This window comes from Thermobia domestica, chromosome 1, assembly GCF_964235325.1.
Source record: "Thermobia domestica chromosome 1, izTheDome1.hap1.1, whole genome shotgun sequence".
NCBI classification, from domain to species: Eukaryota; Metazoa; Arthropoda; class Insecta; order Zygentoma; family Lepismatidae; genus Thermobia; species Thermobia domestica.
The window spans coordinates 292685840-292699417 of record NC_137454.1 but is presented as its reverse complement, the minus strand read 5'-3'; the positions used below and the strand labels follow the sequence as shown (position 1 = coordinate 292699417).

Sequence of the window (13578 nt, the reverse complement as noted above, 5' to 3'; positions counted from 1 at the left end):
AAATAAAAGGTACAACTTGTAGCCCAAAACTACAATTTCTGAGTTTCATTCATTGTTCAACTACAATGAAATGTATGAGTTACCAAGACTTGCTTACACAGACAATACCAACTTGTACAAGTGGCCAACTTATGAAGTTGTAATAGAATGAAGATTTACATGTGTACAGCCATGTTGGAAAGGTGATCAAATTATATATATATAATGAAATCGTTTTGCGTAAGATCAGTTTAATTGTGCATGAGATACGCTCAATATTGTATGAATTAAGTAAACTTTTCTCCCATGGCAAATAATGGACGCTGCATGGTTTGGAACCATTGTGACATACTAGTCTAGAAAGTTTGAACAAAATCGTTAAGAATCAGTTTCAATAATGCCAGAGTTTTCGATTTTCGTTCACGCGTAAAATGGAAGACGAAGGATGAGAGACCTGAATACAATTTACAAAATTCCTAATAATTTTGAATGTGTGTGAGGATGTGTTAACAATCATTCAAAATTCGCGTTTTTGGTAACTATATAAATGGAACGTTATATCCACTAGAACTTTCAATGTACAAGGACGTATAAGTACACGCATAAAGAATAGATTTTTTTAAAAAAATAATAATATAATTATGCATAGCAAATAAATATCAGAACTTAATAAAGTTTTTTAAAAGAAAGAAGGTTAACAAATTTTGACACGCAGTTGCTTGTAATGTACAGGGTAGACCATATTAGTGAGACACATTTAAAATATATATGTGAAGCATGGTAAACACAACATTTATTATCAACCATGTGGAACACATTGCCAAAGGATGAGAGCTTTGCACTGTGTTCAGTGTTTGAAGATTACATCCCCTAGATGGATACCACATGACAAGAACATTCTTCAGCCCTAACAATCATGTCCAGCATAATTGACAAGGTTTTTGGCTGGGATGGTTGGTATCTCCCTTCAGATGCTGTCCTTCAGTTCATTGAAGGCAGTGTGTTTTTGATGGACACCTTCTTCTTCGGATAACCCTGTAGGATATAATCTAGTGGAGTTAAATTCAGGATCTGAGTAGCCAATGGATATCGCCGAATCTGGAGATGAGGCGTCCCAAGAAGTGTCGTCGAAGGGTTATTGCACTACGTGACGAACAAGGTCTCCCAGGTGTCCGTTTTTTGTTCGCGTTTGTGGTCTCACTAAAGTTGTGATCAGCACGCAATATGATCTTTTGGGATGGTGCTACCCGTTCCTTAAAATGTTTAAAATTCCATTGTGCTGTGCTGATGGAGCTTCCATTATTAAAGAACGCCTCCACGACGAACGAAATTTCAACGGCGGTCCACATCAAGAAGATTCCCGGAAACAGTGAAAGAAACATGTATCAATAACTCCCACACTTACACTTCCTGTTAAGCTATACGAAAAATATACATGACTGTTATTGCTCGTAGTATTCAAAATAAAATATGTCCCATCAATATGACTCACCCTATATATGAATGTATTCATTCTTCTTGAATTTTATAATTTGAAAAGTTTCTTAAATAACAATATAGAAAGAAAATATTTCTCACACAACTGCCATAAGGAAAAAGACATTACAACTCAATCTTCTGATTCAAGTATATGATTCAGTTTTACAATACCTGGTCCATATACTTATCAATTAGACTTAAATTAACTTAGGAAGAAGTTGAATTTAGTTAAAGATCACATTAAACCTTACACATACATATTTTCTATCATAATGAGACAAAGTGGAGTAAAATACATATTTTTTAAACAAATTTGAATATCAAAATTATTTGCATACAAACAATAAATTAAAACAAATTTTACAATGACAATAAATATTAAACACATTCCACAATAAACAAAACTTCAACTATTCTTTGATGGGCGCTTATTTTAGTGTTATGTAAAGTACCCATCAATCTTATAAGGAATGAAGGGAAAAGTAAAGTAATATAGCTGCAATATTATTTATTATATAGTTCAGAGTCTTAACAAAAATATGTTTTATAGGCTTACTTGTAAATTTTTGAACATATTTTCTAAATTAACATCTGTAAAAAGAATAATAATAACCTAGATTTTGTGTATGAGGTAATTGGGAGATGTATTAATTAATTAACTTCTGGGGCTAGAAGTTCCCTACTACTAACTAGAACTAACTTTTTTTTATATTAAAATTTAAATTATTATATCTTAAAAGCAATATCTAAAGAATTAGGTTGAATGTTTTCCATCAAAACTCATTGAAGTATCTGCAGTTTATCAATGAAACAGTGGCTTCTACTACGTCCTATTGGAAAACATTCAACATTTATTTTATATATTGTACATAGAAAACCAAAAGCTTACAAGAATTCACTAACACTAAATTAACAACATAACCAACAGAAAGCAACATTCGCATTCCGCCACGTGATTTCTTTCTGTTTTTTTCCTTTATAGAAGGTCGAGACCGCGGATTCGGAGGGGAAGGTGAGTGACAACTTTTGTTTTCTATAGTACCTATTTGAATTTATCATTGTTCTCTGTCAAGATACACATATTCGAGATACATTTTACATGTTCACAGTTGTTTATTTTAATGCAAAGAAATGTTAGCAACAACATTGATTTCAAGAGTCTCACTTGAAATAAAAACCTTATGAAAATAAAATAAATATGTTACAATTTATAACATGGCTTGTCACTGTCTACAGTCTACTTAGTAGATTTTTTTCTCTTTAGAACATGGTCGTTATTGGTAAAAAAAAAGTAATAATCGGTTAGTTTTACGAATTTCCTGTCAACACTTTGTTACAGTATTTAATAAAGTATTGGTACTCAATAGCTCTCCATATAAGTTTAGGGAAATACAAAGTTTTATGCATACTAAAAATTTTCTTAAAAAGGTTGCTTGTAATTTCTTGTGACACATAAAATACTTAAACATCATCAAATTCATTATATTAATTTTCTGCTTTAGAAAGAAATTATTTCAACTGTTGGCAACATGCTCTCCAAAATTACAACTACACAATTTTTATCTTTAATATATTTCCAATGAAACGAAGTACCATAATCATATCGAGTGATATTAAGAATTACAGGAATATCCATCTATGTAAATAAAACGATTTGGTAATATTTCGTAGAGATTTAAAAATTATTCAGTCTGCAAATATTTTGTTATCTTACGTATTTTCTTTTACACGACTTCTTAACCATTTTTATACTTATAACCAGTGGCGTATTTACGATTTTGTTTCGGGGGGGGCTTGGCTAACTTTGGGGGGGGCTTTGCCTGAAAATGTGAAAATTCTGCAAGATATTTCATATACTTTACTATAGTAAGTAAGATTTCGGGGGGGGCTTAAGCCCGGAAGCCCCCCCCCCCTAAATACGCCACTGCTTATAACAAAACAATAACTAGATAAAGTTTTTGTACTCCCTCGTATTTGTGATATTAAAATGTCCAGAGATAAAAAAAATAAATCGTTCAAAACAAAGTTGGATGGTCATTTCTATCAACTAAGTCAATTTCGACAGTTATAAATATCAACAGTTAACTTAACTACGTATTATAACTGAACACAACACTTAGATTTTCTTAACTGAAAGATCATAAATTTGAAGTAAATGAATGTACATATAATTATAGCCTGTTAAAACCATCTCGTTAATACCATGTATGTTGTAGTGATCATATTCATTGTCGATTCATTTAAAGTTTTATCTCTTTATACATTCATTCAATTTTTAGCTTTTGAACAATGTTGAAATGAGGTTTGTACAGTGCCAAATGTATTCAGATTATATAAATCTCTTAATTTCGTATATTTAAAAGATTTTTCAGCGTATAAATATAGTAATTTACATTACAATCTAAGAATGTAGTTAAATAAACATCTATTTTAATTGAATGTTAGGCTTGGTAATTATTTACACTCAAGGAAGGATATTAATTCACTATCTATTGTTTAAACTGAAACTTCAATTTTCATAACATTTTATTATATTACATCTTACTATGTATTTTATCTCCGATTAACTACTGTTATGTATAATACTTCAGAAGTTAGTTTCATGCAGATTCAACGAATCTTCTAAATTCATTGTGACGATAAATCACACAATGACTAGATACTCTTTTACGGAGTTGATTTTCCCTCAAACCCAACTGATGCCTCCACAACATTTACAATAATCCACATACACAAGTGATTGCTCTCTCTTTCTCTCTCTCAACATACGTACACATACACACAAACATTCGGCTTCCTGTCGCCCTTGATAACACATTTCCTGTCCGCTTCATGTTCTTCAATTGTTTCCTCCTCCCGCCATTTTATTGGAAGTCACTTCTCTTTGAATCTGACGTTAAAAAAAAAACACATATATTCAAATAAAACAGGCGAGGCGTCAGTTGCTCAAGTTGTTATATATGTCCATTCCAACTTTTTTAGATAAGATTTACGGATATAAATAACAGCATATAATTTCAATCTAGTAAACACATTCAAAAACAATTCAAGATAACGGAAGAACATTGGTACAAGAGTGATTGTTAAAACAATTTTACGTTCAATATTTACGTACAATATTTACGCTTCATTATCCAATTGTTATTCATTGCATTTTAGTAGCATATATTGGAATTTTTAAAAATAAAGTTCCATAGCATTGAAAAAAATACTGTTCTATTAAAATTCCTTGTATTAAACGTAAATGTTAACTTATTCTGGATCTAACTTTGGTCTGTCGTTAGAATTTTCAACTACACTTAAAATGAAAATAACGGGAGAGAAAATTATAACAAATCTCTAAAGTGTCATTTGCTGATATAATTTGCCCTCAAAAAACAATTCTCCAATACGATATGGAGACCTCATATCCTTCTCAACCAGACTTCATAAAAGGAATCTCCTATTAATTGAATACTATTCATCTGCAATTGAGCACATTACATATTTGAATATTCCTGATAAATTTGAATAATTACTATCAGTCTTAAAGTGAATGAACCTGGAGATGAGAATGAATATCTTTTATCCATACGCTACCAACTTTACATGTAGTCCTGGCTTCAGCATAACTTGAAGTTATTTTTCGTCTTTGCTAACTGTCCAAATTTGTCATGTGAGATAGCTTATAACATTAGCTGAGTTACTAATGAAACGTCTTATTTGAAAACACTTAAACATGTGGTTCCATAAAATATCAATAGATTTTTCATCCCTGCAGATGGAAGCCATATTTTATTCATACTATATCATTATTCATATCTTTATTCATATCAAAACAAAGATTGAATAAAGTTATCATTTAATTTTGAAAAATGTTTAAAATGATGTTTTTTAGTTCAGTTTTAGTGAGAAGCTTATTTTAACAATAGTTTTATGACAAGGTTTAAGCAAAGATTACCTAAAAATAAGCCAGAAATATGAATTAAAATATAGCCAGAATTCTAAACACACACTTTCTTCTTTATAGAAAGGATCTATAAAATGTAACTCAAATCGTTAAGATAATAATAATAATAATAATAATAATAATAATAATAATAATAATAATAATAATAATAATAATAATAATAATAATAATAATAATAATAATAATAATAATACAAGTCATATTATATGGCTTCCATCAAGTATATTTGGTAGGTTCGTGAACAAAGAATTAAGAAAAAAATGTGGAATGGTTCGTATCTAGTATTGTATTGAACAAAGCAGAAACATGGATATTACGAGAGAATAGTAAGAAGGGGCAAGAATCCCTTGAAATGTTGGTATAACTCAGAGCTTAGCTTTGTGGAATGAAAAACGATTTTAAAAAGTTGAGACTAGAAATTCTGAGGATAAATTAAAACTCGAAGAAGAGTTTGTGACGACATTATTAGTGAAGCTGTTTTTGATGAATATCAAAAAGTCCTTAATGTTCCATGGTTATAATTTCGGCTAAGATGCATTATTCATGAAAATGAATAATTTTGGAAATTGGTGAAATGGGAACATAGGAGGAAACTAAAGTGATCCTGGAAAATTCCCGGACACGATGTTATCCACCATACACTCACATAGTGTGAGATTGACTCAAGTTCTCTTGCGTAAAAGGTGGGCGTTGTACCACCGAACAACTTCAAATCCTTCACATTTAAAATTAACCCCAAAAGAAATGTATGCATAGAATGAAACAGAGTAGTGCTTTAAGACAAGCAAGAGATTTAAGGGAGCACCTGATTATAGATACGTAGTTCATGCTATATGACTGGAAAGTGCGAAGGAGTTTAAGATGAGTGTAGAGGAATGCCAGTAGATGGCACCACTCCATCTCTATCTTATAGTACATCTCTTTTTATGGAGCATCAATATTCAGAATAATTCAGTACTAAAGATGAATGTTGAAATTATGCTTAAGAACAAATTAAATAATATATAAGCAGTGCATAGAGAAAGTTATTCTTATATTTTTGATATTTTGCCTTATCTATTATTGAAAGAGTTTAATTTTTGAAACCTTTTTCTGGTTTAATTTTTTAAAAAAGAAAAAGTTCTCCATAATGAATGGAACAAAATATCAAAATTTCTGCAGTAGTATTTTCTAGACTAGGCATTCAATTTGTCTTTGGGGTAAGTTTTATTATACGCATTACCCCACTTTTACACTTTTTAATGAATTAGGAGAAAAATGGTATCAATCAGAGGAAATTGAAAATTTAGAGAAGTGAATAGGAATTATAATTTGTGGTACCGTCATATCCTGTATATGTTCCATAACTTCTGCATGTGAAAACGTTCAATAGAATAATGTACAATGATGGCTAAATCATATACTGTACTCTGTGTTTTGAGCTGTTATAAGCTTACCTCTCCTTTTTCATATAATAGTCTAGGAACAACTGTTGCCATTTGTAAAGATATTCAGCCACTGATCAAAGACTAATCATATATTGAACAAGAAACTGGAAAGCAAGCAAGCTTTTCGCTCTCAAAATGTAGTGGAATTTAATAGGTAATATACAGATTACGAGAGTTTCAATACATTATCTTAGCGACTAGCAAAAGCAATGGTTGATTGCGTTATCTTCACCGCTCCTATTATGTGTCTTTATAATATCATCCTACTTTTATGCTAGAGAGCAATATATCAGTGTATCAGAGTATCAGACTAGCGATACATCAGAGTGGCAATAGTCAAGTGGTCTCGGGCGTTCGGCTTCGGATCATGAGGCGTAATTCACTAAGAGTTCGAATCCATCTGAAGAGCATGTTAAAATCTGTAACTGTCCTCGATATTTCTGTGTTCGGGTCTCTGTCGTATTTAGATTATGTAAAATGTATGTGAGATGACTATGAATGACCATGGATGACCATGGAGATGACAAATATCCTGGATGGGACGATTTTAAAAAAAAGGATAAATAACGAGAAATTAGAATTTCACAAACGTAATAACTGGTGATTCAGGGGAAAGGCGGTGGGCAACCGCCTCCCTCAAAGGCTACCTTTTTATAAGTCTACATATAAAAATTTCCACTATTTCATTCTGATTTGAAGTAAAACTCCTTATTTCAAACCTACAAGTATTGTCAAGGAGGTGATCCGCTCCACCCAAACGACTATCCTAGATCCACTAGTATCCATTATGAATATAGTAAAAGGGAAGGGATTTTAAAAAATGATACAAGGCTGGAAAACGTTAAATTTGAGAACATGCAAGCGAGGTTGTGGATGTTGTCGTTCTGTAAATAATATTTTTAAAAGTTATTGAAGCCATACTGCTGTCTAGCGGGGATAGCAGCTGATTTAGACCTTCGTAAGTGTCCACTAATCCAGTAATAAACCCGAAGGAATTTTCCTAAGCTTTGATTTTTTTTCGTAATGGAAATTTACTGCAGTGAGGTCATAAAGTACAAGGTGTTATTTTGAGGGAAGAGGGGAAGTATTTCCAACAGCTCACTGCCAAGCGACCAACATTATTTTATCCTCAAAATTTAAATTGCTTTTCATTTCCTATTCGTTGCCACATCACAACAGGATATGCCTTATAGATGTTTCCGTTGAAGCAGAATTCTTCAATAGCTGCATGAATAACAAGTGACATTCTGAACTTAGGTTTACTCTACGGAATATTACTACCAATATTTATCCAGATTTTTATTTAAGAATTCAGAACAAGAAAGAACAAATGTAATTAAAATGTATGAAGAAGCCCTAAATTAAATTTGGACGAGGGAATAAAAATCCTAATGAATCATAATGTAGTATGTAGATGTAATGTAACCTTCGTATCAAGGATTCTCAATTATAATAAAAATGTAGCTTTCTCTGTTCAGTTAATCAAGGTCTTCTGGAAGCTACGAAAAATTGCTCAACAATGAAGGAATATGTAATTAATGGAACTTTCTTTGGACGATTAAACTATCTTGTTTTTTTTTTCTGCGATTAGTACACGTATTTTTAATAGTAAAGTAATTGTTATTAATTTTCTGTCTCGGTTCATCAATCGAACTGTATTTTCCATCAGCATTAATTTTTCACATTCACACTAAAACGTATCTGTTCTGATGACATTTTTGTCAGAGCATTGCATCTGTATGAGAATAATAATTGGGGAAGAAAGTGGCAATAAACTTAAATTACTTCTTGATATTTAATTGATATGAATGAGGATGATAAGAGTTCAAGAATTAGAGCAACTATGTGCAACAGCCGACCCTTGGCCCCATTTAGCCCTTTAATCCGTCCCGCGTGACTCTTATTGAAAATTTATTTCTTCTGTAAGTTGTTAAACTGAGCAGAAAGTTTTTTTTTTTTCTGGATAACTGATGTCCACCTTGAAAATATCTACCGCGTTAGAACATCTGGTGTAGTGTACTACTGAACATTGATAGACTGGTCAAGTGTTCTACTAAGATTGTAAATGAATAGATTTTCCAGCTTTTCTTTAGTAAGTAAATATTTTGGTTACGTTACAACAGTTTGTGTGTTCCTGTGATATTCGTGTACGACGAACGATCTTCTAAATTGAATATGTCTAGGCAACTCTTGTAAAAATGTCTCGTACGGCCCTCGATCCAATAAATCCTCCGTGATTGGCCCATCCCATCTTCCAACTTGCACATGCCTGAATTAGAGCATGATTTTCCCATTAAAAATACAATATTTGTAGTGCTTATCTTCAGATTTTGCAGTTTTAGAAGTAATGTTTTAAATTCAAATGAATTCATTTGTTAAAATTCACAAGTATGAATTGGCAGGATAATATTGTAAGATTGTATTTTGAACGAGGGAGGAGGGTGAAAACATTCTGTTAACATTATGTTTGAAACTGATTTAATACCCAATAGAAATATTGCTTGTAATAATAACAAGTAAATAGTTCAAATTCTAGTTTTAATCAATTAGACGTCATTTCATTCTAAAAAGGGAAGTTAAACTTCTGTCAATTATCAACTGGTCTAGTGGCAGTGCAAATGCCTTTGGTGCACGTGGTTCCGAGTTCGATTCTCTATAGGAGAACATTGAACACATTACGATGGTTTGAGTTCCTTCTTAAACTGTGCTACCACGTCTCATGTCGGCTCAGTGCTGAAAAAGAATGCTAAATTTCAATAAACTATCCAAGAACATTACATATTTGTTTATAGCCAGAGATTCTTAATTTAAATTTAATATTTAATTTCATTAGGGCAATTTTACATTGCTAATTTGTACAGTAGTATACAAAATATAATACAACAAATTACCACTTTGAGGTTTATTTGAGAAATTAAATTATGGAAGGAAAGCCTTAAAAATAACTCCCATTTTAAAGTAATTTGGTCGATATCAGAAGCCTGTTATCCTGATATTTGGTTGGTATTTATCAGTCTTGGGTATTGGAACTGTTTGAAGCTTGAAAAGGGTTCAGAATCTCTTTCCGTTTTCTTTATCCTGTGAGTTCGACATATTGCAAATTTAACTTACTGTTGAAAGAAAAACTTTGAACATTATTTTTATGCGATTTTGTTTTTATGTTGTCACCCTTATCATCTTGCTTGTATGAGTTAAATGAAAGAAGTGAGCTGTGATTACATAAATGGTAAAATGATGACAAGCTGGAAGTCTGGTGGTCAGGCTCGTGGCTTTGGTGCCAGGTTCGATTCCTAGTGGGAAAACCTTGAAATTTCAACCCATCACAGTAGTACGGACTCTACCTTACACTTAAGTCCATATTCTATATACTCTTGGTGCTAAACAGGGGTGCTAAACCAAGCAAACCAAATCTAAGCTGAAATCAAACTTTAGGCTGACATTATTATCTTAGAGTAATTGACCTCTCGCCCCGTCACTCTCCTTGATTGAAATAATGGAATATTTCTATTTTATTATCATTTACGCAAGACTCGACACGTAATTTGTGTTTACTCAGTTATTATAGCAATATGTTACAGTTTATTTAATATTTCGGAAACTAAAAGAAAGAAATTCAAGTGTTAAGAAAATCTTCAACCTGAACAAACTACCGTGTGTCGGTAATTACTGACAACGTCACACAACATTGCCGCTCACTCAGGTAAGACCAAAATGAGCATCATCTTTATGTTTAATGATACAATTAAATAATGAAGTAATTTACTAGATTCAAAAGTTAGATTATATTACTAATCATTTCCAGATTTAAATTTTTCGTCCTTCTACATATTTTCACCCCCTCACCCTCGAATAATTCTGACGTATCCTTTCCACGTCATTTACGTCTTCATGAGCAAGGAACACTACGACAAGGTCAGTTTTTTTTTTCAAATTCGCATACATCCTCGGAATGTTCAACGTTGCGATCACGTTTGATGGTGTTAAAGCTAGCAACTTGTATTTTTTTTTATTTCCTTCTTTTATTTATTTTTTTTAATTCCTGAAATTCACACATTCATTAACTGGGATTGTGCGTGTGCATGTATGTGTATAGAGCCATATAACAGTTCCATTGGAAGTTATCGATGCGGGCAAGTGTCCATGACGAAAAAAACACGCGCGTGCGAAACGGTCCCATGATCTTGTATATAGTGGATGTATTGGTGCTTCAGCCGTCCGCAGATCCTGTAAACAAGTCTGTCGTCGCAATCTATTTAGGAAGTAGCATATACATATAGTATTATAATATTTATTATATCTGTATAGGAAGTAATTTGTATTGTTATTGTTATTATTATTATTATTATTATATATGAAGGATGGAAATGCCTTTCGATGTGTGTGATTCTGAGTTCGATTACTCATGATGGGAAACTGTTGAACATTAGAATTGCTTCATAAAAGCAAGTAGTGAACCGTGGGCTTACAAAGAAAAAGCCAGAAAAATAAATGATTCTGTAATCCACTGTGCTAGCTGTTTTTGATTCAGCAAACTAACATTATTAAGATAGTAAAAGAAATAAGAAAAATTTATTTTAGGAATTTCCTAAATATCTAAAATTTAAAGAATTTTCCCCCAATAGGTAAATAGATGGAATTCACACCTTTGTGAGAAAATCTTTGTTCGCTTCTCAGTGGCAGGATGCTGAGGAAAATCCTACATTAAGTTATAATTACACATCTGATATAGTCTCTGTGCTAAAACGGAACGTTGAAGCTTACCTGAGTAACCAAAGCTTGAAATTTTATCTGATACTGTATGTTGCACATACTTATTACCATTACAACAATTTTTCATGTCCATAGACTTTCAAAATAAAAAGTAGAGACTAAAAGATAAAAGATAATAATTGATTAATTATAAAAGTAAAAGCTTCCTGGCGCTATATTTCGGAAGGCCGGCGCAAATGGTATCTGGTCAGTGCATAGACTTTCAATGACATGATACCGTTTTCTGGAGTTTAATACTCTCTCAGGAGACTGAATCGACATCGAAAAAGATTATAATAGAACTATGCAGTTAATCGTTCGGATGCAAGTGAGCATCATTATTTTACAATATTATAACCAGTGGCGTATTTACGGTTTTGTTTCGGGGGGCTTTGCTAACTTTATTCCTAGAAATGTGAAAATTCTGCAAGATATTTCATTTACTTTAATATAGTAAATAAAACTTCGGGGGGGACTTAAGCTCGGAAGCCCTCATTAAATATGCCACTGATTATAATATGCGTATTTAATATTTATTATGGAAGTGTTAGTAAACAAATATTCATATTAATATAGCATATCTTACTTAACTACTAAGAAGTTAGTACATAAGTTTTGTGAACTGACTACTTTGAACGATATATTTACGAAATTTTGTAACTTGTTTCATTTTTAAAAGAATTCGAACCATCGTAACCCAATGCAATACTCTCAGATCGGGAATCGAAATCGGGACCATGTACAGTAAATGGCTACGCGTAAGCCAACTGGAAGGGCAGCAGAATTTCGCGTTTCGACATTTACAAAACTGTAAACTAGAAGAAAAATGAAATCAGAATGCAAATTGCACAAGTATGCTGTTTTTTGCTCGTAAATAAAAAGCATAATGTTCATCGCAACATCTGGTACCTCGATTTTGACACTACCAATGTCATGGCCAACTGCAGAGGGTGTGCTGAAGAAGTGCTTCGTGAGTAGACAATCATTTGTCTTTTAACAGAACAAAAAAGAAAATTAACAGAAACAACAACAGTGAGCTGGGGAGGGAAACAGACACCATACCTTGTTCGCTGGTAACTTCTTTACTTGCTCGACAGATGGCCAAACTTCCGCAATTCCTTTTTTCAAACTTGTAGAGAGGGTAGAGAGATGGATTGGCTAAAGGAATTGCAAGTGTTAGCTTCTTCTTCAATTAAGTTGATCCTAACGTATTTTTTCCATCTTGTGTTCACCCTATATCCTACCTATGAATAGTTTCCTTTTAACGGAAATTGATTTTTTCACTCGGCACGTAACTACAAACCTGATCCTCATAGCTGTGTTTACAATGTTGAAGTACTTATATATAAGATTATAGATCAAATTTTACATTTCGTAATTATACCATGTAACAACAAAAGGAGACTGATCTACCATTACAAATTGAACTATGAGAATTTGAATAGGATATATTAAACCTGTGTTTAATTTCTGTCATAAAGTATATACTTAGATATTCAGTACAGTAGTACCACGCTGATTCATTTGCATATTGCTTTTCCTAGAACATGTGCTGGTCTGGAAACACTGTTCCTCTATTACACGACAACGGAGTTCTTGAAATTGATAAAGCACTACATGTAGTATAATATCTATAAATCGTGTCATTTTATCAGTACGATTTTTTTAAAATTGTATTTTTATTTGAAAGTCTGTAGTAATTCTTTCTTTCTCCTGATTTAAAATACCATTTACTATCCCACGTAAGAAGCAAAATAAACTTGTTAGAAAGAAGACTGAATTGTACAGGTAATTTGAAGTAAATTTTTAACATCTTAAGAGCATGCTTTGAAACCTAGAGACTACTGATAAATGGAGATAAATATGACAAGAGAGAGGTAGTGACAATTAGTGAAACCACAAATTCATATAACCTGATTCGAACCTTTCGCATGAGAGAAAAGCGCAGTACCATTGAAACATTATGGCCTCTCTACCTAACTTGTATGTAGATAT

The 13578-nt window shown here is 32.3% G+C and overlaps 1 protein-coding gene across 3 annotated transcripts in view; it reads left to right on the top strand.

Moving 5' to 3' along the window:
* sv (paired box protein shaven) overlaps nt 1-13578 on the top strand; it is a 390766-nt gene that overhangs the window by 72509 nt on the left and 304679 nt on the right. For 2 of the 3 annotated variants that reach the window (XM_081726726.1, XM_081726727.1), the window contains exon 3: nt 2441-2470. The exons of the other annotated variant lie outside the window; for it this stretch is intronic. In XM_081726726.1, coding sequence (XP_081582852.1) covers nt 2441-2470 — 30 coding nt within the window. The remainder of the gene's footprint in view (nt 1-2440; nt 2471-13578) is intronic. 3 annotated transcript variants of the gene reach the window in all.